This window comes from Larus michahellis, chromosome 10 (assembly GCF_964199755.1).
Source record: "Larus michahellis chromosome 10, bLarMic1.1, whole genome shotgun sequence".
NCBI lineage: Eukaryota > Metazoa > Chordata > Aves > Charadriiformes > Laridae > Larus > Larus michahellis.
Genome location: NC_133905.1, coordinates 7,902,247 through 7,928,634, shown reverse-complemented (window position 1 = coordinate 7,928,634; position 26,388 = coordinate 7,902,247). Strand labels below are relative to the sequence as shown.

Here is a 26,388-nt window from a genome sequence, read left to right as displayed (position 1 = left end):
GCCATGGACCTTCGGGTGTGTTGTCCCCATGCCCAGCCCTGCTTTAGGTTACTGGGATGGGGAAGGGGCAGCTGGTTTGTCCTAGTCCTTGCCAGGGAGCAGCGAAGTTGGTGGCTGAGCCCAGGAGTCCTCTCTGCACATAACCACAGCCCAGCACATCCACCGGAGACGTGTCCTGCTGCTCGTGGTCCTGCAGACCTGTATCAGCCTGCCTGTGCCCAGAGCTATAGAAAAGCCACAGGTTTGACCTTGCTTTTTACATCTCACTTGCCTGCCAGGAGGCAGGGATCCCTCATCCTTGCTTCTGGTGAAAACAGCCAAGGTTTCACCCCCTGGTCCCTCCAAGGCGTCCGAGGGGGTCAGGATCTGACCTCAGTTTCTCTCACTTGTTCTCATGCCGATACCAGCTCCAAATCCAAACCATTCGGCTTTTTTTATGCCACCACCTTTTTTCCATCCACAATGTGTTTTCCCATAAGCTGGGCTGCTTCAGGCTCCCCTTTTTCCTGCGGGCACTGGGAAACCCTTTCAGTTGCGTTGTTCCACAGCGTGGAATGGGGCAGCCAGGGGGCTCCTCAGTCTGATGATGACTTGCCACTTCAGCATCCTCTGGGCTAGTGTGTTTTGTCATCCGTCTTCCTTCCTCCTCCTCCTCCCTTGGATCTAAATCCCTCTGAAAGCTCTTGGTGCACAGGACCTTCATCCTCAAAGAGGAGGAGGGCAGCACGCTATAGTACACCTTCATCTCAACAGCGAAGGCTACTCATTTTTCATATTTCAACGTATTTACGTGGCAATGCTCATTGCAAAAGTCATTGGACGCAGCAGTGAAATAATCGGAAGCAGCAGTGAGTCACGCATGCCACACACGATGGCTTATCGGGACTCGTAAATGCACAAATACATATCTCAGCTCCTTCAGTCTTGAAATTCATTGAATTCAAGTATTGCATTTTTAAAAGGGTCTTGGTTTGTTATTGGGTTTTTTTTGGCTTGGGGTTTTTTGCTTGGGGTTTGTTTTTTTTTTTTTTTTTTGCCTGCAGAAAGGTAAGGACTTTTGCAAGACATTTTATCCTTGTACATTTATCTTTATACCTGTCGTATTTTTTTGTGCTTATTAGAGGCTATGGTGAATGAGGATGTGCAAAGAAGTAAATGTTAACCCATTTGACGAGTAACTGTTGTTATAGCTTTCATGTCGTAGCAGTCCGAGATGGCCCATGCGCATGCATGCACACGCAGAGAAAATCCAGCCCTCCGCTCCTGCGATGGAGCTGTCTGTTAAAAAGAAACTCGAGAAGAACATATTTTGCTGGTGGGGAAGCTTGGGAGAAATAGCGAATCCGTTTGGTTCCCACCTCTTTTGACTTAGTAAACGCAAACTTCAGCAGCACTCAAATTCTCATCCGCAGTTCGGTAGCAGCGCTTGACTTGGAAGTAAACAGACAGCTCCCAACCAGGGTGGAGTTTATTTTATTTGCAATTTAAGTACTGAAAAAAAAAAAATAGATCCTGCTATTCATTAATTTTTGTATGACTCTACAATCCCTTTTATGTGGGTGAACAATACCTGTTAGAGTGAAAAGTTTTGCTTTTTTTATTTTGCTACAATTTAAAAAAAAACTCCATTCACGCAAAGCTGTGCTTTTCTCCAGTGTTCGCATTATAAAAGAAAAAACCCAAAACTGTTCTTGTTTACTGTTGAAATCATGCACAGTATTATAGTCGATAATGCTGCCAATACATTACACCTTTTGGCAATATTTAAGCTTCATAAAAGTGGTCACTTGTCTGAAAGTACCAGTCTTTGTTCGTTCTGTGTTAGTGATGCATCAAACAAAATTCCCAAACATTCCTAACATTCTTTTTTCTTTTTTTTTTTTTTTGAAACCCTTTTTTTTTAACATGAAAGATTGGTCTGTACTTGTTTTACGTATCACTCGTGGTTATATTTCATTTTTCAATGTCTGTTTATATTTAACGGCTGTTAATCACACCATATACAAAGAGTTGGTTGATTTTGAGAATTTGTAATGATTTGTTCCCCCATAATTAGTAGCAAGGTTTATTGAGCTGCTTAAGAAATTTTCAGCTGTAAGTGGTTTGGGTTTGGTTTGGTTTTTGGTTTGGTTTTTTTTTTTTGGTTTGTTTGGTTTTCTTTAAGTTTCTTTTTCATTCTTTGCTTGAACCCAAATATTTAGCTGCTAGGTTAGGGCTCCTGTCTGCTTTCCTGAGCCTTATTGCTAGTCTTTATGTTATTCTGGTTTGTTCCTTCTTACCCTGCTAACTTCTAGCTGGACTCAAGGGTAAGTGCTTCCCTGTAGCTAGCACAGCTCAGATAATCAGACTAGATTATCTGACACATGCAATGTGCTTTTTTTTTTTTTTTCCTCTTAAATCTTTCTCATGTTTAGATTTTGTAGTACAAACTTTCCATGTTATTTTCCTGAATTGAGGTTTGAAATGTAAGTTTCCATACTGAAATTAGGATGCATGTGATGTTTGCATAATTGCCTTCTCTCCCTGGCTTTCACATTGGCATCAAGTGATCCTCTTAGTAAAGCCAATCATTAACATTTCTATTTTTTCATTCCAAGATGTAAATATTAATTAACATCACAATAAAACTGTAAATAATACCTTCTTTTGTTTCATGGAATTTACATCTAGTTGACTGCTTCCTGCCTGAAAACAGATCGTTTTGCACTCTGACAATATCCTTTCTCTCCGTGCCGATGATTAGCTTGGTGCAGCGCACCAGCGTGCGGGGCTAACCATGGACACCTCAGAGCGTAGAAAGGTAGGGCAGGAGACCCAGAGAGACCTAGGCGAGGTGCAGGACTCCATAGCAGCCCCCCAAAACGCCCCTCCACACAAGCCTGAGTCCTTGAGGTTTGATAGTTCCCTCTCCCGTAAACTCGGTAGGGGCTGATTTCGGCATCAAGCGGCAGCTCTCTGGGTCACCCTGGCTTGGGAGATGCTGACCCACTCCGACTTCAATGCATTAGTCACGGAGGGGTGCTGCTGTTCCCCCAAATTATCGTAAATTGATGTTTTAGCGTGGGTCTCAATCACCAATCAAAGCAATGCTTGCCAAAGGATAAGCCAGGGGAATTATTATTTTACCTTTTCCCACTGGAATACCTGCTTTGAAAAAGATAAGAGCCCAAACTTGGCTGTAGAAGAGCTTCTCCTTAGTCTTTGTTCAGTCTTAAATACACCCCGTTCAAATCCTTTCTTGGTGTTAAAAGCTGCTTCTCTAATACCTGGTGAGTGCCTGCTTTCCTTAGGAGGGAATAGCATCGGTGGGTCATGAGAGCTGGCAAATATGTATGCAGAGTATCTGAATGCAATTATGAGAAGGAACAGGCGGTGTCATCCCTCCTGGCCATCCAACAAGACTCCTTTTTTCCTTCTTCCTCCTTTTGTTTCTTTTTTCTTCCTTTTTTTTTTTTTTTGTTTTTCTGTGTGTGAGTACGTGCGCGTGTGTATAAACATATACCCCTGGGTAGCAGGCAGAATTTCCTTCTCAGCAGACACTTTCTTTTTTCTTTCTTTTTTTTGTTTTCTAAATGTTTGGATTTCCAAAGAGGATTCTTATCAGACTTTACCACCAAAACCAAAAAAGTTTAATTTGATGGAAATACAGATTTTTGCCACTTTGAAAGAAAGAAAGAAAGAGTGAATGAATGAATGAACTTGGGTCTGGCAACATTACATGTATTTGCACTACAATGCATCGCTATCCTCTTAGATTATTAGTTTTGTGCTTTAATTGCTTTATTTTTTTTAGATAGTTAGAGATATCATGAGAACGCTGCTGTGTCTTCTGTATTGTCAACTTGCAGATGCTTCATTGCAGGAATGCAGAATTAAAATGTTAATTCAATTCTCACATAACTTGCATGAATTTAAAACTAGCCTGTAAATCACTTCTACGTGCTTTAAGAAGCATGGGCTTCTAACGTATGAAATACAAATTCATAGGTTTCCGCAGTCATCCAATTCAAAATATTTTTAAATAGTTATAAAAATGCTGTGAAACAATGCTTTATATTATAAATAGCTGTTCTAAAACCGTGTTTTTAACTTGCCACGCAAGGAATTATGTAAGTGCATACTACAAATTCTTATTCATTTAACTACCAAACGCTAGGTAACTTCGATTGCAATTTGGTGATTTACAGGAACATTCATAATCATTTATTAAAATTGTAACTCGAGCAGAAAAGAATTTATTTGCAGCAGGGGAAAAGCCATAAAACACAGGAATAAACTGACGATTAAATTTAAAGCTGTCTTCTAACGTGGAATAATATGGGGGGGGGGGGGAAAGAGCTCATAGGTATCCAGCTGAGAGGCGAGTGCAGCCTGTGCGGTGTCCGCAGCTCGGGGGTTTGCAGAGCTCCGGACACACACACACACGTACACACACACACACACACGTGTACACACACACACACACACACACACACACGTATCACTTTTCAGAGGTGGCAATGCCCTAGTGCACGGTGAGGAGGGGACTTGGGAAGTCACCAGCCGGCACCGCCAGCAGCTCGCTCACAAACAACAGCCTGGCGTTTTTAAGTCCCGGTATGGGGGTTTTTTCCCCCCCCACTCCCAAGAACACCGTGTTTGCTAGCGAAGCCTCTCGCTGCACAGGGCCGAACAAACCGAGGTTTCTAGGCGCGTTACTCCGGGTATTTCTTTACCCAAGCGTCTCCGTTGGCTCCGCTCAAGTGGGGACATGGGGAGGGGACCCAGCCACCCCGCCGAGCACACGGCCGGTCACGGTGGCCATGCCACCATGCATTGCCGGCCACTACTGCCCGGGATGGAAAACTTCTCCCACTTTGCCTGGCCAGGCCAGCGAAGAGTTTTCTAGAAATATCTGTAAATGAATAGCTGCCATCAATCATTGTCATTCCTTTATTTCATGTCTCCTGATGAGGTTGACTAGTGTCATTGTTTGTTACTGTCCAAACCACATCTTCATTCTTGTAATGTCAAGCAGATATGACAAGCACACATTTTCCAGATGAGTAAGATACAAAGTCACCTTTTAATTTACAGTTGTTTGGTTTTTTTTGTTTGTTGGTTTTGTTGGTGGTTTTTTTTTGTTTTTTTGTTTTTTTTTTTAATAAGCAAACGTGTCGTAAAATTTACTGGATGTTCAGTTGCCTTTGGTACTAAAACAAAGTCACTCATTAATGAGAAAGAAATAAATGCGGAGTAAGTAATTCTTACAATAAAATGGCTACCTAAAGCCTTTTATAACAAGAATTCTTTTATGGAGCTTGTCCCCCACTATTAACTTCACCGCTCTTAGAGCAAAATCTGCCAAAATTGTTGCTGGAGCAAAAGAAATGCAGAGGGCAGGGAAATACATTTTAAAAAAAAAAAAAAAAAGAATGAGAGATTTGACTGGTTTGTCTCTTCCTTTTTAACTAACAGTTAGATAAAGAGAAATACAGCCCTCAGAGGACCAAATGGTGGGACAGTCCTTTGGTTTTCATTATTGTTGTTGTTGTTGAAATCTTTGTGTTCCCGACAGTGGCAGATTTTTAAGACTCTGATTTCAAACACCGGTAGGGAGTGTGTGTGTGTGACAGGGGGGCTAGCTAAGGGAGTCAGTATAAAATGCAAACTGGATGAAAATGGAACAAAATAAACCCAGCAGTATTAAAAAAAAAAAAAAAAAAAAAAGAGCATAATGTAGGTGACCGAGTGTAATATAAAAGGCCAGAGTCTGCAGTTTTCCAGAAGAAAGGTTCGGGGAGTCCGTGCGGCCAATGTACCTCCGCTGGCAGCCTCCCTTCGGAGACCACCATCGAACACCCTTCAGCTGCACTTGGCTGCAGCTTGGCTAAATATGTAAGATAACTTCTGTGGGCCCGCAGCAGCATTTTGGCTGGGGCCCCGAACAAAGAAGCACCAGCAAGCTTGGCACGGCACCTTGGGAAGGGATTGTAAATTACTGGAGCATCATATAACTTTCTTTCTTTGGTTCCTCCTTTCTTTTGAGCTAGAATAACGGAGCGGGGTCAAAAAAGCAACCGTATTTGACTGAAACAATTAATTTAAAGTACTTGCAAATTAGCTGTACAGTTTGGTTGTGAATATTAGCCATTCTCATTCTCTACTTTGTTTAAAATCTCATTCAAACTGTACAAGCCATCTTGAAAGACAGGTTATATATAAAATGTACTTCATATGCAGATGTCAGCATTATTTTAAATCTCAGATCAGCTGTCTGGAGCAGAGGAACAATATATTCAGATCTGTCCTTTTCTTTTTGTATTGTCTAGGAAGCTTAATGCTTTCAGTATAATTTGACTCCTAAATTTCATTTTTTAAAAGCGAGTCCATTGGAAAAATCAACATGCAAAAATAAATTGCAAGATGCATGGCATGTTTATTTTCTAACAAGTAATTAAGGGAAGGTGAGCTTAGGTGTAGGACTGTCCTTTTTAACCTGCTCCTAGTTATTCTTAAGAACTTTAAGCATCCACCCCAGAGGAGATATTCCATTTAAGAGAAGTACGTGGGTGAATTACTGTTCTCCAAAGACAACTCCAGGTCACACCACATCAGCTTTATCCCCTGCGTGGGCGACATGCACCCACCCAGCCCTGCGCTCTGCCAGGGCAAAATGGTTTGACTATGCAAGAACTGCCGCAGGGAGAGCTGCGGCGGGTCATCTTCCTGCCCATGGCAGAAAACCACATTTTAAACCACCGACCGAGCAGAAGTCATGCAGTTCATACTTTTTTGCTCATGCAGTACCGTGGCTGATGCCTCTCTCTTCGTGTGGTTGTTCCGAGATGGGGAGATTTGGGGCAAATGGGCTTTTGAGCAGGCACCCAACGGGATGCCCAGTAAGGTGTGGCTTCAAAGGGGGTAATGAAAGGAAAATTGCCCCTGGTTATGGACAGTCGTGAAGGCCGTTTAATCGCTGTGTCCATTCTCACACTTGGCAGGGAAGTGTCTGTGCCCCTGCCTTGGGCAGGGAGATCTTCAAAAGCCCAGGGCAGACCCTCAGCTCCGTGGAAGCCAAGAGAGGTTCAGTCGGTTCACACCAGCTGAAGGTCTGCTCTGTGCCCACCTCGGTCAGAGAACATAAAATGAGGAAAAGCTTATTACTTTGCAGTAAAAAATAATCATTTCAAACATGCTTTCTAGCACATCTGCTCAGAAGGGTTCACCAGCTAAAGGGCTAGAGGACTCTTCAAATTTCCAGCTGATTTACTCAGCTCTCGGAGCCTCGTTGGCTGAGCAGGAGGATTGACAGTGTATCAGGGCTCCTAATTGAAAAGTAATAAAATCGCTGAGCGAAGCTGGCAAATGAAGGCCTCCAGCCAATTTGTCAGCTTGCAGTCAACTCCGAGGAGCCGGGCAGAGCAGCAAGCTATTAAAAATAGTCTGATAATATCTGCTAAAACATTTTGCGAGCGGTAAGGATGGAGTCGAAAACAGCGTAGGCAAACTCTTTGGGAGCGAGCTCAATCAAATCGGTCTTGGCCCAGGGGGACAGAGACGATGGGGCAGAAAGCTGGCAAAACAGCCAGGAGCCACCCCTGCCGTGAGCGCCGGGGTGGGGTGGGCTTCGCATCCCACCCCCGAGGATGCCGGAGAGGTGCCGTGGAGGTGATGCTCGTCGGGGACGTTGTCCCCGTATCCCTCATGCTGCCACATTGCTCAGCTCTGGCGGCAGCTTCTTCCGTCCCCATGCTGCCGGCGGAGGCAGCGGGGGGGGGTTGGGACCAAGGCAGGGAGGCAGCAGGACGCCCAGCACACAGAGGGAAACGGGGGAGTGGACCCTCCAAAATTAACCAGCTGTAGGGGAAAAAATAAAAATAAAAATCAGCGTTTATTCAGCAGGGTTTTAATGAGGAAAATTGCCAGCTACTGCTGAATTAAGTGTTGCTAGCAGCTAATTGAAATGTTACATGTTTTAATTTGTCTGATTTCTTTCCAGTGGGTGATGTTATTTATATAGTTTGTATGTAGCTAACGACAGACTATACAGAAAATATGAAAATTGCTTTCAATGATCAGTAATATCTGAGAGCACAGACATGAGCAAGGTATTCAGGAAGACATGCCATTCTTCACAGCTTAAGATTAAATAGTAAAACATATGTAAAAGAACACTGTCTCATTACCATTTAAAGCTCTTTTTTTTTTTTAATTTATTTTTTTAAATTAAGAATTTTTGTTTCTTCTGGTAAAGAGGGATTTTGTTTTAAAACAAATACAGTTATACTACTATTGCGGAAAACTGCATTTTTGTGTCCTTTCAGCCTCATTGTTTCAAGGCCACCCAGTTCCCCTAGGAGGTTATAAACAGGGGAAGGATTTAAATCCTATTCTCTTTGTTGAGGATTTGGCAAGAACCCATATAGTAGGAAGCTGAGCACGGACAAAACCGAGTGAAAGGTGTCCTTTAATTCCCCGGCCGCTGGTAGAACAAAGCCCGCTGCCAGCGGGGTCCTGGCTGGCCGCACCCAGGCCGGCTTGGCGGCTTCATTTCAACCCCTGAATTCGGTGTATTTTTGGTTAACCATGTTGAGATTAATTAATTAGCCCCTAGGAGTTAGTGCCTGTAAACGTCACCCAAAGCAGAGAAGTGTGAATACGTTAAGGCTGTTAATTCACCCAAAAACGGCAACTCGTAATCCAGGCGGGGGAAATTCAGTCCCTCCGTCGGGATGACTGGCAGCTCCGCCGCGCTATCGGGTTACTGCCTCAGTGACAACAAACTACATCTCCATTTAACTTCTTAGCGATGCTTAAAAGAGCAGCTTTTTATTTTGGTGAGGTAGCATTTGAAGTTGCCATTAGGAAAAAAATTGCCGTGGGGAGACAAACATTGGCATTCGGATAAAGAACAACGTAACTGGTCTGCTACCTAGAAAACCTAGTCAATGTAGAGACAAATGCTACAGCTGTAACTTCATTAGAATGGCAGAATCTATTATAATTAACCGCAACTACCTAAATAGGAGCTAATTTACTTATGTGAGCCAAAATTCTGCTAACTCGTAGCGTATTGTAAGATACAGAGTAAGTTCTTGGGTTTGTGTTCTAGTTTTAAGTACAGAATAAATGCACTATAATGAGCAGTTACAAGATGTTAATTCTAAAATCTTTCGCCTAAATGCATTAAGGTAGTCCATAACTGATGCAAGTTGACAATGGGAGGTGAAAAGTGTACCGTATAGCCTGCAAAGAGAAAAAGTTAACGGCGATGTAGGGAAGAGGAGATATTTAGCTTTCATGCTTCATACTGTATATTTTTTTCTGTTGTATTTGTCAACTAAAATGTCTTATATCTCTCTAAATGGTGTCTTTCTCTATATGTATAAATGAACAGATGCAGATAGAGCTCAAAAGCATGGCATGGATGAATTTATCTCTTCCAATCCCTGTAACTTTGACCACGCTTCACTCTTTGAGATGGTTCAGCGCCTCACTTTGGACCACAGACTTAATGATTCCTATTCTTGTCTGGCAAGTATATTCTTTGGTCTCTAGTGATATAAACATCGAGCAGCAAAGTCAAAGCTAGCGCGAGTCGGGGCTAATCCCCCTGTTGCTGGAAGATTGACTTCTGTTTACACCAGGTTTGAATTTGGCCCAGAGGTATTTTCTTTTGAGAGGCTACCTGCAGTGAGCTGACTGCTGTTCTTCTCCAGTTGCACTGTCTTTACCATTTCTGTTTGCAAATGCTTAAAATGTTTCTTCCTGCAAAAACAAACGCCAGTGTGGGGATGTGGAGTAGAGAGCAGTGTTTTGCAGCCTCCCGCACTGCCTTCCAGAGTCTTCTGGATGAAAGAACAGGGGAAAGATGACGGTCTGGGACCACCTCCCGTGTCAGTGGAGTCCCACCAGGAAGGACTGTGGCCCAGCTTTGTGTCTCTTTACGGGCAGGGATCCCAAGCAGGTAACAGATGGGACTAGGTGGATAACTGCGGTGATGCTGCGGCCTGTCCGTGCTGACGTAGTTGCATGCCCACCCTGGGTATTCTCACGAGCACAGGTTGCAGCTCTCGGCCCACTCCTGTGTAACATGATCTATAGGACAGTGGCACTGAGATGCTCCAGGACAGCTTGTAGCTTTTGGCTGGGGTGCAGTGCTTGGGGGCTCTTAGGTTTAAATGACAAGTAACCTTGAACAATACAACTTGAACAATTAGTTTTTAGCAGTTTCAGTGAGGAGGATGAAGAGGCTCTTAGATTTTTGAGAAAATAACAGGATGAAGCCTTTCGAGAGGGGTCTGAAACGGAGGTCCTATCCTGAATGTGGCATGGGACAGATCCTGACCTGATGTCCTCCTAGTGTTGCACAGAAACCTCTACACTGGGGTGTCATCATGGGCTTCTTCAGCAGAAGGACCACCCCATGCCCATAGCCTTCCATCTTTTGCCAGCTGTGCAGTCCCTGGAGCTGGGTCTCTCAAGTGGCTTGCTGTTAAAAGCAGCAACCTGGGAACACAACTGAGCCGTGGCCAGTGAGGCTGTCAGTCTCAAACCCTGTCCTCCATGCCCCCCTCCACCTGCACCGCATGCAAGGGCTGATCTCCTCAGAAAGGCAAAGATCCAGTAAATGCCATTAGCCGTAGTGAGTTGTCACCTTCCTGGTGAGAGGCAGGGCCAGGAGGAGCAGTTGTGGACATCCCCTGAGGTAAGGATGGGGTGGGAGGAGGCTGTAGAGTGCACTTCACTCGCAGATACCCAAGTGGTACAAGTAGGCTTGGTGGGAGCATTGTCAGACCTGCAGCAGGTTTCTCACCACTTCCATCGAGGTCTTTGCTCCGGCGGGCAGTGAATTTGGCATGCGGCTTCTGCTCCCCACGCATGGCTGACCCTAGGAAGACCATCCCCATCCATGCATGTCTGACAGGTTGGCTTGCAGCTGGTTCGTCTCTGTGCAGCCTCGGGCCTGATGAGAGAGCTGTGGCTGTTGAACTAAATTTGTGGAGAGGTGCAAGGCTATCACTGAAAATGATTAACAATGTTTCTCTTCAAGAAACCCACCAGCCATACTTCTGCTTGCTATTGAGGTGTTTAGGCCCCTGCTAGAAGCTACTGGAGTGGTGGAGCTCCCTTCAGAACCAAGACTTGTGCCTCTTCGGAGCAGAGCATCATCAATTAACCATCTTCTTTCAAATCACCCATTGCAGAGTGTTATAAAGAAGAGAATAACGGGCTGTGTTCACCTACGCTTGGATTTCACATGCTTCTTTACTTATTTTAATACGGTTTTGTCCTGATTATGGCCTAAAAAACCCACACTGACCTCAAAATTTGAGTTCGACTGCAAAGAGGTCCTATTGCTCTTGATGTGTCTGTGGGACGTTGGTGATGCCACTGCGCTGGCTGGCCGGGAGGAGCTGTGAGCCCGTGGTAAGCCTGCTCTGTCCGCTCTGTGTGCCGCTGGGCAATTGTTATTCTCCCTACAGGACACTCCCATGCAAGGTCCCACAGAGTTTTGCCTCGTCACACCTCTTTTTGTTCTCAAACACGGACGTGGAGGTGCCAGGGAAGACTTACCCAGACACGGTGGCTTAACCCTGACACCGAGGATAACTCAGCGTTGCCTTCTTTCCGTGGAACCAGGTTAAACAACGTTATTGGGAGCCCACTCGCTGGCGGAGCCAGGCTTCCCTGTGAAAACAAACAGGCTGGCTGACTCATCTCAGCTATGGCAGAAGGGATGTTTGCTGGCAGAGAGCACCGTGCTGGGGAAGGGGAAGAGCCTTGCCTGCAGAGCTTGCTGAGGGCTCCTGCCCATCATCCACAAACTGGTAGCACAGTCTCATTCACAGCTCTTCCTGGACTTTTGGGAAGAGTACGCAGCTCTCCCAGCTTAGTACGGACCCCCACACGTGCGTGGGTCTTCACTCCTTTCTCTTGGGCGCGTGAGTTGTTTCTGAGACTGCCCTCCAACTCGTCCCAAGACTTCCCAACCCTCTGCTGGCATCTGGCTCATGCAGCCAAGTCCCCTACTGGAGCTGTATTGTCCGTGATGTATGTCTCAGCATTCCTGGGATTCGCGTAATACAACACAGCACGTACCGAGGAGAGGTGGTCTTCCAGAGTGCCCAGCCTAGCCGAGATGATGTGAAGGAGTCAGGTTAAAAGGTCCACAAAGCAGGCCACCAAAATGAAATTTTTTGCTTTTTCCAATGGTAAATGGGAAAATTCAGCTACTGGAAAGTGAAAGTTTTCCTTCTAAAATTCTGATTTTCTCCAAAGATGCATTTGCCATTAGAAAAACTGACCGTGTTTCACCAACCCTGACTGAGCCTTGCTTTTACCCAGCTGCAAAGCCCCCCTTGCACTCCCCACTGGTGCCTGGGACGCGTGTCCCCTTCTCGGTGCAGTTCAGCTTGTTGAACATGGTCATTTGAGCTCCCTGTGCTCTGTGGCCTTCCTCTGTTGTCCCCTCCAGTTTCCTCATGGCATTGAAGACCATCTGGGAGATCACACTGAGCTACACCTAGCTGCGTTGGGGTGAGACACCCGGTGTGTCATCGCTTCAGCTGCGTTTGCCAGACTGGCTGGTTGTCAGCTGGTTGTGCCAGGCAAATCTTGAGAGCCAGGATCTGCCTGAAGATGTGGGGGATTTGTCTGAATACCACCTTTCATGAAACCTTAGATTTTTTTCTGGGGCTGTGGGAAGCAGCATTTGCTGCTCCTTTGGAGCTCCATTCAGCAGCAGGGTGTTTTATTTCCTACCTTGGCCATGCAAAAGACCACCTGGTCCTCCTGGGCTCTGCATCTCTCCACCCATAGTCTGCTTGCCAGCGCTCTCATGAGGTGTGAGGCTCATCACTGAACTTCTGAGCTTCTGCTTGGGCTTCCCCTCACTGCCATGGCAGTGATCTTGAGTGTTTGCCCCCATCCCTTCTGTCCGCCTGAGGACCAGCACCTCTCGGTGCAAGGCAGCAACGTGGGGTGCTCCGCATCGCTGGGTCCAGCCTCCTCCTTCCTTCATCCCAAACTCTTGGCTCCAGAGACATTAGTGCTAGCCTTTCCTTTGATGTCAGTAGGGCCAAGATTTCACCCCATAGGGAGGACTGAGTCCGTTGTATGTCTTAGGTGAATATCACAATTTCGGCTGCATTTCTACCCCAGGAACCAAATGCACTTTTACCATGCCTGATCGCCAAAGAACTTGTGTGAAGAGAGGCAAGGTGAAGAAATGATCCGAAGATGTAACAAACAGGCAACGTAACGAGATCCGGAATCAAGCATAATACCACCGACCGAAAAGCAAACAAAAATACCGTTAAAAGCTGTGAAGGCAAATATACCCCTCCCAAAAAATAGCCTTCCGGAGTGCCGTCCCATCTGCATTGTTCTGTGTCTTCATTTTGAAATGTGCACTTCTAGTGATCCCAGCACTGTAGCTACTCCCTATATCTATCATTTTCCCCTCATTATTTTAATTCTTTTCTCAATCTGTTTTGGAGTTGGCCCAATAAGGATGAGCAAATCCTTCTCTATGTCTTTGAGCTCTTAATTGATATTTCTTCAACTCTTTTCAAAGCAGCTATTTTGGCATCTAGAAAAGATTTGGTGTCATCTGAGTGGTAGAAAATATATTTTAATCTTTCACAGCAGTGTTGTTTCTAAGATGTAGCATTTGGGGTAACAGATGGGGTGGCAAAGAAGTTGCCTATAGGGGCAGTGCTCTGCCTCAACTACTCTCCCGCCCGCTGCAGGAACTTTTCAATTAAACGATGAAAGATTTTGCAGCTTGATGCATTCCAGAGCTGCGTCTTAGCAATTGTTTAGCACCCAAATTTCCATGTAAATATTGACGGTTTTGCAGCATTTCGAAAAGCAATCTACAAGAATATTCTTGTTCTCGCTCGTGCCTTTCCCCGAAGGCAGAGGCACGCTCCGCTTCGGCTGTCCCGGGATGTTCGCCGCAGCCGTCCCCACGTGGGGAAGGGTGTCCTTCTCCAGAGCACGGACATGGCACCGCGAGCCGTGTGTCACCAGGCCCTCAGGACTGACAGACAGAAATGCTTTGAGGTTTCTGGATGCGTAAAGAAACCCTGCTCATGAGCAGAGCTTCCCTTTGCTTCAATGCCGAGGAGGAGGTGGGCGATGGCAGAGCACATCGCCAGCGGGACGCAATAAGGATGGCGGGAAATGTCCCTTTCCGATACTGCGGAGCTGCCTTCCTCCGTCTACAGGACGTTCCTACCTGCCAGATGCAAGAGGAGTCATTATTCAGTGCAATCCTCCATGCCCTCCCCCAGATCAGTCTTCTTGCTCCTGGCCCAATGTACAATCCCATCCCCGAAAAGAGATTACTGTTTCACGCTGTTTAAATAACCAAACCTTTGTCATCTCTTAAAGGTGCAAGTCTTTTTTTTTTTTTTTTTTCTTTTTTTGCTAGGCACTGACATGAACTGGCCTAACTTTTCAGCATTTTAAGTGACGTTTCCCTTTGATGGTAGCATAATATGGTTTTGTTAACAGTTGCACTGGGTCTATGCTGTGTTTGGGTGATGATATACAGACTGTGTTGTTTAAGAGTGACCTCTCTCCTTTTTCCTTAACGTAGCCTTAGGTTTGTATTTCTCTTATTAGAGCAGTTGACCACTACACCTCCAAATCTGATAGCCTTTGTATTTAATAACTTATATTTAAAATCAAGTCTCTCTATTTCTAAACAGGGCTGGTTTAGTCCTGGCCAGGTCTTTGTGCTAGATGAGTATTGTGCACGTAATGGAGTGAGAGGCTGTCACAGACATCTCTGCTACCTCAGAGATTTGCTAGAGCGCGCAGAAAACGGAGCTATGATTGACCCCACCTTACTCCACTACAGCTTTGCCTTTTGTGCATCACATGTTCATGGCAACAGGTAAGGAATTCTTCTCGGCTGGCAGCTCCCTGCCAGCAAGGGATGACTTTGTCAAATACAGGTTTCCTTGGATAATGCACAACAGTCCTCAATTTGTTTTCACAGGGGATGTTTGGCAGCAGCGCTTCTAGTGGCATAGTTGGTTTGTTTGTTTGTTTCCTTGCTTGTTTAATGTAAGCAATAAAAATGCACGTAGAGGATCCAGAAATGAGGGGTTTTAACTTTCTTACCCAGGCACCTGCTAGAGGCGGTTCTGGACAAGGTAGAGTTGAAGTACACGTGGCTGTCACAGGTTGAATAAATAGAAGTAAACGATATACTGTGCTGATTTAATTGCTGCGCGAGAGGATCTGACAAGTTGCAGCAGTGAAATTTTCAGCAGTATCAAACTTCAGTGTTCAGAAGGGCTTTAAGCCCTCGGGCGCCCATGTCTCATTTAAAGTCCATGTGACGTCAGTTTGGAAATCGCTTAGACATAACTGAAAATTCTGTCTCGCTGCTGTTGCAAAGCAATTTCAATTTCGAAGTAGCCCGTTCCTTTCTCTCAAATGTGGCAAACCTTTGGTGGGAGGAACTGGAGCTAAGCTTTTTCCTTTTCTATTTATTTAGTTGACAGCTGTAGTTATCTATTGCAGCTTCTTCTCATGCTTTTTTCTGTTAAGTTGCATTATATGCTTGGAGATATCTCTCCTTATCCCGCATATGCTGCTGAAGGAAGGAATGTTATAAAATAATTATGTGTTTTCATAAACCCTCTGGTAAATACCATTCCAAATTATGACACACATTGCCCAGGTTTCGTGTTGCAAGGCTGCCGCTTGCTTTTCCAGTTACTTTCATACATCTTGTCATGGAAACCGAGTTTTTGCTTCCTTAGTTTCTTTTTTAGTTCTGACTTTCTTTTGCTCGTTCGTTCCTTCTTTGCCAATTGTTAATTTGGTTTCAGTTGTTTGCTTTCAGTTTAGTTTCCTTTTGTTTTCTTTCGAGGTTTTTCATGCTTTCTTCTTGTTTCTTTCACTTTTGCTGCTGGCCTTGCCCCCCGCCTTTCAATCACTCCCCAAAGCCAACACATGGCAGAGTTACTTGGTGGGTCACAGCCAAGTGCAGAAGGTGAGGGGGGCAAAGTCTCTCATGCCCCTGCCGCTGAAGCCGAGACAAAAAAGGATTCCAAAAAGGAGTCCAAAAAAAGGAAAGATTCCAAATCCCAGCCGAATCCAGAGCCGAAAAGGTAAGTGAAAGCGGGCAGTGCGCAGGAGTGCGTTGTGGAGGGCGCTGGGCTCCTCGGTCACCGAGCACAGGGGGCAGTTTGGGTCCCCGCGGCACGGGGAGACCCGCTGCGGCACCGGCATTCGGGTCGTACGCTCTCCTGGGAGCTGGATGGCGTTTGGGCACCCAAGTAGGGAGTCAGGGCCTTGAGATTTTTAGGCAGTTTAAGTTTTTAGGAGATTGTTGACACGGCATGTAGGGGTGGAGAGCGGTCAGGGGACGCTGGCTGCCCCCATCGTGCCTCTTCCATAGGCAGGGCTCATCCTGGCAGGAGGCTGTTGTGGGGACAGGACTTGGCTCAAAGCCTGTTTGGCCCGTAATGGAGAGGAGGTTGGATGCTGGTCACCGTGTACATCTTCTCAGGGTCCAGCATAGCCGGAGCTGGAGCCTCCTCTTCCTCAGGGTTGGTGGCAGGAGGTATCTCGTGGTACTGGCCATGGTGACACCCTGTCATTCACTCCCCGTGGGGCTGGAGAGTTGTGGGGTCAGGAAAATGTCTTGCATTAAAAGCTGTGCGGTGTGTAGAGCCCAGTCCTGTGCCTGTACAGCTGCCGAGGGCTGCGTGTGGCTGCTGTGCCGTGCCGGGAGACTGCTGGGCACTGCCAAAGGGGAGCTCGGCCACCGCCGGGCTATTGGGGTCCTTTGTCTAAAATATTCCAAGAAAGGAACAAGGTGTTTTGCTATGACTTCACTGTCTTTAGCTGATGGTTGACTTCACATCAGAAGGCTGAAGGTTCATATTCCTTCTTGGTCGCTGCCGTCTCTCTGTTGCCTGGGGATTATGGGAGCTGCGAGGCTGTAGCATTGCGCTTTCTGGCCGAGGGCAGGCTCTGCGTAACGTCTGGGAGCCGGAGGAGTTTGGTACGGAGACTACAGAGTGTGGTTTCTGGTCTCTGCTATCGGGACATCACAAAAGGGACCACAGGGGGTCTGAGAGAAAACGCGACTCTCTATCTTTCGTGTCTACACTCAGAAATCTGAGCAGAAGAGTCACGATTTCTCTTCAGAAAGCTGTTCAGGCCACATGCATCGTGCGTTTGCAAAGCCAATATTTACCCATGCAGTCCTTACTGGCGGTGGCGATGTGCGTAAAGCCGGGTTCGCTTTTGCTACGTCCCTTCCTCCCACCTGCTGCGACCATACGTTGCTCATTGCCTTAGGGCTGGCCGTGCTCTCCCCGGGAAACCTATGGCTTGTGGCAGAGCTGAAAAACTTTCCGTGTAAAATTTGTAGAGGTAGGAGCACGCCTGCTCCGAGAGCTGGCGCAGCATCCGACGGAGCATCTCGCAGCAGCCGTACATTGCGTTGTTATTGGTATGCACCGTGGTCTGGGAAAGATTCAAGTTGCGAGACATTTTTCTGCTTAACAAAGGCTGCTTTTTCTGTCGAAACTGAGAAAGTGTTGATTTTCTTTACAAAAGGAAGTTCCTTCACTTTTTCGACAGTAAAAAAAAAAAAAAAAAAAAAACAACCAAGCGGGTGGTTTAGCTTTCCCCGGAATGAGGTTGGCTGTCAGTCAGAATATGCCACCCCGTAATGAAGGTCGAGCAGGGAGATAATTCCATGTGGCTATCAATCTCCGGTATTAGCGGCAGACAGTGATGGAGCTGAGGTGGGCTGTCTGTTTGCATCGTGTTTGCGGAAGGTCAGGCAGCGAGACAACAGTCGCTGGCAGTCAGCGGGGAAGTGCGGGCAGGCTGCGGTGCGGATGCCGGGGACAGCCCCAAGGTCAAGGCTGACAGGATGACAGGCGTCAGCGCGGGAACGATGCCTTCTCGCCTGTCCAGCTCCCGCCTATGCCGGCACGGCCACCGCACCACGGCCACCGCACCATGGCCGGGACGGGGGCAGGATGGGTGCTGGTGGAAACGCACCTCCAGCTTGGAGCTGCCCCCGCGGCCGCAGCAGGTGAAATGGTCAAAATGGGGTCTGGGGGGATGTTTCGGAGCCCTGTTTCTTGATATGTCAGGGTTTGGTCTCCCCCCCTCCTTTGGGCTCATGTGGCTCATTCAGACCCCTGAAAGCCTGACACAGTCTCTCCAAACCAAGGCTGTAAATCACTGCTATTTGCATTGACAGTCCCCTTAATTTTTCTGTTAATTTCATCCTTGTCCAAGTAAAAATGGAGTTAAATGTAAATTGCTTGTCCAAAGTTTCACTTCCAGCAGATAACACCTGAGTGTGTAAGGTGCAGGCTGTCGGGAAAGCAGGGACCAGCCAAGGACTGTGAATATCTGCGTGGTTTTCTGCCGTTACCCAGGTACTTGCTCTTCACTAAGACTAAGGAGCTTGAGGCTTTTTCACTGTTTTGGTCACGAGTGAGTCAATAACAGGGTTTTGTCCACCCAGGTATCACTGGATGCCTTTTGTAAGGTCCTGCCATTGTGAAAGTTGTTGTGTTTTCTGATGTATTTACCTACGTGACGGGTAAGAAAGGCATAGAGTTATTCAGGCACCCGACAGCACCCGCTGTGTGTTTATTGATGTCTGTTTGCTTTTGGTACCACCGCTATAGTATTGAGGCTGTTGCTTTCCTTTAGCAACAGTCCTCCAAAAAACTAGCAAAGGCAAGAAGCGGGAATGGTTTTGAGAAGACATTGTGATTTGGGATAAAATTGTGAAAGGTCTCACATGTTCGCCCAGGTCTTTCCCTGCCTTCTGTTTCCGTGTTCATCGCCGTTCTCGCGTTGCAGGGCTATGACAGTACGGGAGAGCTGTTGCGAGGCAGAAAGTTGAGCTCCGCTTTCCCAGGCCCACAGTCAGTGCCTAAACCTTCAGCAGTGGATCCTGCCCCGTACAAAGGAGCAGCTTTCGGGAGGGGCCTTGGTTTCGCTGTGGCTTTTTTGCATTTAGCCAGATAATAACTTCCTTTTTAAACGTTAAAGTTGGCATCAAAAAAGATTCCTTCTATGCTTGCTAATCCCAAACTTTAAAAAAATCTCAGAATCACAGAGATAAGACTAAAATACTGATTGTGTGCATGCTAAGTGTTAGCAGACATTGAGATTACCAAAATCAGGGTGCCGGACTGAATCCCCGCCAGTTTAATAACAATTGAACACCATCGTTCCCCGCGAGTTGTTCAATAACTACTTACCCAAGGTCCAAGCAGCTACAAGTCTCTCTATTAATTAATTTGGTATATTAGCGACTTGCCCTTTCCTCTGTAAGCTGTATTTTACGGCATCAAACTTGTTTTCAAGAAGTAGCTCTTTTGTCAGCCAACATTACCATTAGCTTTTATTAGTTTTTTACAACTGTAAGCCAGCAAAAGTAATGTTATTGTCATAAAGCTCGAGGAATTGAAAAGTCTGCGTAACACGTTTGTAATTTTTTCCATTGTATTCTGATTACATATCTGACTCTTTCACATAGAGGCAAGATTTCCATACGGCTAGTTACTTAAAAAAAAACCAAACCCAAACCAAGACTTTTTTGGTCCCTTAAAAGAAGTAGTAAATATCTGACCACTTTATCACAGTATCTGCACGTCCTTCCCTAGTACTTCGTGTTTAGTTTCCACGTCTCATTCAGGTGTGTAGCCCCTTCTGCGGTACAGCAGGTTAAAATCTGGCAGGGCGTCATGCCGTAACCTTGCGTTAGGTGCCATCTCCGTGTCCCGACCGGCCCCGTGATGAGTCCGCGGTGAGACGGCGTGCGTTACGGCCGTCTGTCGGATGGGATCCGGCGTCTGTGCTGAAGGGCGGTGGGTTGCCAGCCACCAGCAGATAACCAGCTCCGTGGGGCCGGCTGACGTGATGCGTTACAATGGGTGTAGGATGGCAGTGCTCAGAAACCATCCGGTGCAGCCGCGGTGCGTCAAGGGTGCGGATCGCACATGAGGAGCGATGAGCCGTGACTTGGCTCGGCGCTGCGGCGTGGAGGAGAGCCCCAGCCAAAGGAAGGCAGGAGTTGGGAGGATGAAATGGCTCCCGTGCTCCGCAGCGTCCCGGCTGGGGCAGCGCCCAGAGGGCCGGGCTGAACAAAAGGGCTTTCAACCGGCGTTTCGCGCACGGTGTGAATTCCCAGAAGAAAGGGGAATCAGGGGGGAAAAAAATCGATGTTTGCTGAATAAGCTTTTTTTCCGGGGAGTCTAAACAGGTGGGCTCTTTCAGGTCAGATTCGCTGGGGGGATGTAGGAGGCGGCAGGCAGGCAGCTGTGGTCCTGCCCACGTCCCCAGAGCCGGTCCCCGTGCAACCGGTGGGACTTCGCGCAGGCAAGTCTTCCTGCGAGGGATCCTTTGAAAGCCTATCCTGACACATGCCGTCCAAGGCACTAATCATCGATGTTTACTGTATAGCTCATATGTGCTGCACCTGGCAACCAGCAAGGGAGCTGAAGGCAGCACGTGTTTTATATTTGAGTTGTTACTTAAAAAATCAAATTATTTGCATCAGTTTTTGACATTGTTTTTTTTCCCTTGGCTCTGTGTGCCAGGGCTCACAGTGCGTGCAAAGATCTGTTTGCTACGTGTAAGCAATATTTTCCCCAGTAAAAAAAAAAGTGTAGACAAGTTAAACATAAAAGGTGTAAAAGATGGTATGTCTTTTCATTTATAAGCCGCCATGGTATTTCATGCAGGCTTATGTCAAAGAGATTAACCCACTGGAGCTATACTGTACGTTTATAATTGCATACAAATGCATGCTATTGCTTCATATATTAGTCTTTGTTAAAAAATCATTTTGATATATTTGTTTTAGCAGCATAACTAGCCCTGGGGGCACTGGGTATAATTAGAAAAGGGCACGGGGGGAGGCGGGGCTTGTAGAATAAAGCAGTGGCCTTAGGATCACAGGTCCTAATTATAATTTATAATTAACCCCAGAATTTGCACAAACCATCTAAGCTAAACAAGGACTATCATTTTTGCTGTTTGAATTGCAACCCTTTTTTCTAATTTCACCACCTGCTTTGTTGATGTTGTTGTTTTCGTGGCTTAAAACTTAAAAACAAGGGGGGGATTAGGAAAGCGGCATTTAAAACTTTTCATATGAAATATTTACAGTGGGAATTTACTAGTTTAGAGCCAACATAACGAATCTGCAGCAGAAGGAGTGATCTGAAACTTGTTTACTTATAATTACAATTTTCCTTATTTATTTTTCTTGCCTTTTTTGCCCTTCTGCTTCCCTCTCTGCCCACAACTTCTGCCATACACCTCAAGTGTCCGTGAGCAGGAGCTTTAGGGTATCGGATGAAGCTGCGTCTCCACACAGATGGAGAGGTTTATGTTGTTTGTTGACCCAAATTCATAGACCCAAACCCATTTTGTCCCTCGTGCGTCTGTATATGCCACGTACATGCAGAACTTCGTTTCACCCTTTTGCCCTCCCCTCGTCCCCCATCACGGCTTCAGTGTAACAGCGATTGCGTGTGAGGACATCGGCTTCCCCCAGCTGCGCCCTAGCTAGCCTTGCTGCGGAAACGCTGCTCGCTGGGGGAGTCGGGGCTCCTGTCCGTGAGATCAAATAGCGAATATCCAAGTTGAACCGGAGACCTTTGCTGAGAACAAAATTGCCAACAAGCATCAGAACGAGCTGGTGCGACTTGAGCTTCTCCTGGGGAGTTTTTTCAGCCCCCATCAGCCACGCACTAGAATTGTCTAGAGCACAGGAGTGAATCTTAAATTACAGTCACGCTAAGCTATATACCCTTTGTGTTCTTGCAAAAGGGAAAATAAATATGTTCCCTCAAAAAGATTACATTTTCAAAGTATATTTGACTTGAATATTTAATTAGGTTTCAAAATTACCGAGCTAATAAATTAAGTGCAAGGCTTTGGGGTAGTGTTTTTCCAGTTCTATGTATATCCTGCATTTGTCACTAATTAATGAGTTCCTAATGCTTCAGCTTCTGGGAAGATGAGCAACAAAGATTAACATAACTAGTAAACCCGAAGATGTGCAGCTGGGTTATAGTATTTGAAATTTGACAAAAACATTGGAAGTATTATTATTTGTGACATGGCTCAAGATGGGGGATTGTGAGGAAAGCAAAGATGACAGAACTGGTGCTAACCACTGTGACAACAACTTGAAAAGCAGCCGACATGACATCTTTCCTATCATGCTGCCGAAAATGTCAACTTTGTGAAGGACAGTGAGAAAATGGTTTGCCGAAAATTTGAAAGGTAGATTCAAGAGATGCTCATCATGTCAGATGCGATATAGTCCACAGCTGGGTGAGAAAGGGAGTCCTTGCCGTGGTGATGGCTCTCGGTTGGCAGGCCCTTCCAGACATCCGTGCTGCTCCAAAAATGGCTACAGCTGACCTGTAGATTGTCTCAAGTTTGCAGTAGCATGATACGCGAGAGCGGCGTGTGTTTACACCGCACGGCGGGTCCTGCATGGAGGGAGTGGTGGCCGGACCCACTGGGTTGGGTGTCCTTTTAGCTCACAAAGACCCTGAGAAAGGCAAAGACCCAGGAGTTAAGCCTACATGGTCTACGTGCGCCTCGGTGGTTGGGTTGGCATCCCTTGGGACGTTGTGACTTGGGTGAGAGCCGCCTTGGCCAGAGGTTTGATCTCCAGAGCCCACCCTTCGTCTTTGTGGGGCAGTGTTTTTGTTGTCTTCGTATGGGTCAGTGTTTTCAAAGCGATGCTTCCAGAGCCGCCACTGCCCGGCTGGGACGCGGCTGATGCTCTCACGTCAGCCCGTTTCGGGTGTCCACCATGAGTCGTTATGTGCCAAGTGCTAAATGACCGGTTCTGGCAAAACCGAAGCCCTTTGAATACAGTGAGAAACTGCGATTTGTGTGAAAGGGCTGCAACCCAACCCGAGCTGTCAGATCCCGCCATTAAATCTCACTGGTTGAGGTTATTGACCCAGCAAAGGGTAACATAACTTTCAGACCATTTCCAGTCCATCAGCAAATCACTGCCAGGGCAGGCGGCTTTTCCTACCTCGTTTGTCAGCGCTGATACAATTAACCCAGTGACACTCTGTGAGCTGTTATGGGTACAGCAGGAGAACCGAATGCCAAAAGTCAAATGAGGGCTTCAACCCTGCCCCTCGATGTACGGCGTTTATTGCGGCCTGCCTTGAATCATCTGCTCCTCTGCTTGGGAGCAAAGCAGGCGCTGCGAGGTGCACAGCATCACAAAAGGCATGAACATCTCTGGCTGAATATTAAATATTTTATGGAACTTTGGAATAAAAATATATTAAGCATGTTCAGACATTAATTTCTGCTCGATATCTAATTTGGTTTTTTTGTGGCTTGCTCATTTCTTCAAAATAACTAGTCCTAATTAGGTACTAATGAGACCAGATCCATACTTCCAAAACTGTTTATGAAATGTGTTCCCCAGCTGAGACATTTTATCCAAGTTTCAGCCTAAATCTTTTTTCCTTTTTTTTTTCCTTAATACACAACCGAAATTGGCAAATAATCAAGTAAAGATTTCTGATTAAATGCTGTTTAAATTTAAATACACCCCCTGGTATTTGAATCTTTTTCTATGTCCACGTTGCAAGTTTTATTTAATGTATATTTAGCATTAAAATTTTGCAGTAAAGATCATGTAAAGTTTTCTAGTTCCTCTTTCCGAAATGTTTTAATGGTTTATTCACCTGTATTGGAATAGCAGAGTTCGTATTTATAATACTGAGAGCTGACTAGATGCAGGGTCAAGGAGAAGTGATTGTACCGATTTTATAGCTTTTAATTTTTTATAGGTTGGTTGGTGGTTTTTTTTAAGTTTAGGGCCTTTGATTCTTTAAGAGGAAAATAAAGCCAACCAATTAACCCCTGACAGGAGGTTCATTAGAAGCTTTGTAATCCCTTGCCAAGTCTTTTGTATAGCCAAACCAGTCTAGTACTGCGGATTTATGCAGCTTAAGCTGAACACTGGAGGAGGCCTTTAAGTAAGAACATTTGTTCAATTTTTAAGACGTCTTACATTACCTAAAGAGCGCCTGTACCAGCAGAGTTGCCCAGGAGTACACAAATCCGTAGACTTTGCTCGCCGGCAGTGGGGAGCGGTGCCGTTGATTGTCTGCCCGGCCGATTCCTTTGGTGGATGGATTAGACTCGCTCTCTCTTCTCGCCCGGGATTCTGCTGCGCGGCGGGTTTTTGGTTTTTTTTGCCGTGTGGGTGTGGGGGAGAAGGAGGGGATTGCTGCTTTCGGCTCTCGGATGGGTTGGCATCCGCAGAGGTATGGGGTGGAAAAGCAGGGGGACCACTGCATCATCCGGCCCCGGGAGAGCTTCAGCTGTGCTCTGTGACAGATGAGAAACACCCCAGGGCAGCAGGACCTGGGTGTCTCCCAACGCACTCCTGCGCACTCCTGAAATACCGGAGTGTCATAAACACTCCAAGAAAATCTTTGATAAATTATATCAGTGTGTTCATCTTTATAAATTAAAATTAAATGACTGAAAAGGCATTGCATTTTCAAATTCAAAATGCATGTCTCGTGCATATTCTGCTTTTCAGCAGAATATATTGAAGATGGGTCACTTCAAGAAATCGCTATAATGGGGTGATTCAGCGGTTATGAAGGAGTGCAGAATTTTATATTCCGTTTGTATATGTGCCTGTTGTCGGTATTCTTTTATACTGTGAACTGTGTTAAATTAGCAGCTGAATTTTTCTGCAGAAATTAAGTCCCTATTTTGCCAGCAGTGGGCCCGATCCTGCAGTGAGGGCTGGCGTCACGCTCGCTGTCATGTACCTATATTTAAAAGGGGATTCTGCTTTTTCTGACTTCTCTGTCACAGAAAGAATAAAGGGCGGGGAGGGCAGGGGGGCTGTCCACATCCAGATTATCACTCTGAGAGGGGAGAATTCTTTATTCATTTATTGTTGAAACCTCGGCAGCGGTGCTGCCGTGACCACCCGTGTCTCGGCGTGGCACATCCTCTGTCCCCGGTTTCATGGTTGGTGACGTCCCCTTCCGAAAGCTGTGGGGATGAGTTACCGGGGTGGCGAGGTGGAGTCTGAGTCATCCGTGGCATTTCTCCTCCAGGCCCGACGGGATAGGAACTGTGACCGTAGACGAGAAAGAGCGTTTCGAAGAGATCAAGGAGCGGCTTCGTTTGCTTCTGGAGAATCAGATCACGCATTTTAGGTAAAGGCAGAGAGCCCAGGCTGAATGCCAGAGGACTGATTTCCTCCCAGCTCCCTCCTATAAGCAGCAAAGCCAAAAGGCAGGTTTTGAATGCACACGGGAATTTTGTGTAAGTGGCACAGACCTACACAGGGCAGAGAAGCTTGCACCGTAGCCTGTTTCTAGCCAGAGAGTCATTTTAAATATATAACCCTTAAAGGGTATTTCAAAACACCTTTCTCCCATAGGCATGGTAATGCTGCGGATTTTTTCTAAAATATAACAACAACAAAAAATCCCTTGTCCTCTGATTTCTCTCTTCCCCTCTGCTCGGTTATTGCTCATTTATTTTCCCTTCTCCCTAGGCAGGCAGGGCTTTCTGCAGGAATGTCGTAGTTATGGAAAGGATGGCTACTGCCCACACACAAAGGGATGAATCGCTCCTGCTCACCAGCGGGGTCCTGGGCGGGGGGTGAGTCCCTGCGTCACCCCTTTGGAGCTGCCGCTCACCAGGGACGGTGGGTGCTTCAGCCGCTTACCTACAGCCTGGTGCATCGCCAGGGCTCCGGCTGGCAGTAAATGTCCTTTCCAGAGGGGCTTTTTTATTTTTTTCCCATTTTTACAAAGAGATTATATTTAACTCTCCTATGAGATCTAAAAATTCTCCAGGTGACACCCAGATTTAACAAGTTGCCAAAACTATCAACTTATTACTACCCCGTATTCTGTTTTGCTGCTTAGCATCCACGCCATCGAAGCCTTTTGGAGAGTTACCCTGTAGAAAGACTGCTCCTTCCGGGCAGAGGGACCGGTTGTTGCTTGGAGATATTTAGGAAAACATCTTTATAGCGCTGGAAAGGCTCGTTTGCATGCACCTGGTGTGATGTTAACATGATGTGGTTTTTCTAGGTACTGCTTTCCATTTGGCCGTCCAGAAGGTGCACTCAAAGCTACTCTATCGCTGCTGGAAAGGGTAAGCATAAGACAAACGGAGAGTAGTTAAAATTACCTGTATTCGTGGATCTTTCCGTCTAGAAGAGCTTGAGGAACTGTTGTTCTTGCATAGGATGTGCAATTAATATAGTTAATATTGAGGCGTGGGGGTTTAGGTGGGGTTGTTCTCTCTCCTGCTTGAGCTCGGAGGCAGGTGTGCAGCCTGGCCACTAAAGCAGCACAG

At 46.2% G+C, this 26,388-nt stretch overlaps 1 protein-coding gene across 7 annotated transcripts in view; it reads left to right on the top strand.

Moving 5' to 3' along the window:
* Nucleotides 1-26,388, top strand: part of CADPS (calcium dependent secretion activator) — a 221,576-nt gene that overhangs the window by 124,581 nt on the left and 70,607 nt on the right. For 6 of the 7 annotated variants that reach the window (XM_074602916.1, XM_074602913.1, XM_074602915.1 and 3 more), the window contains exons 12-15: nt 9,380-9,516; nt 14,703-14,890; nt 25,131-25,232; nt 26,121-26,184. In XM_074602916.1, coding sequence (XP_074459017.1) covers nt 9,380-9,516; nt 14,703-14,890; nt 25,131-25,232; nt 26,121-26,184 — 491 coding nt within the window. Of the gene's footprint in view, nt 1-9,379; nt 9,517-14,702; nt 14,891-15,953; nt 16,119-25,130; nt 25,233-26,120; nt 26,185-26,388 lie in introns of all 7 variants that reach the window. The other variant, XM_074602917.1, reaches the window with a different exon arrangement.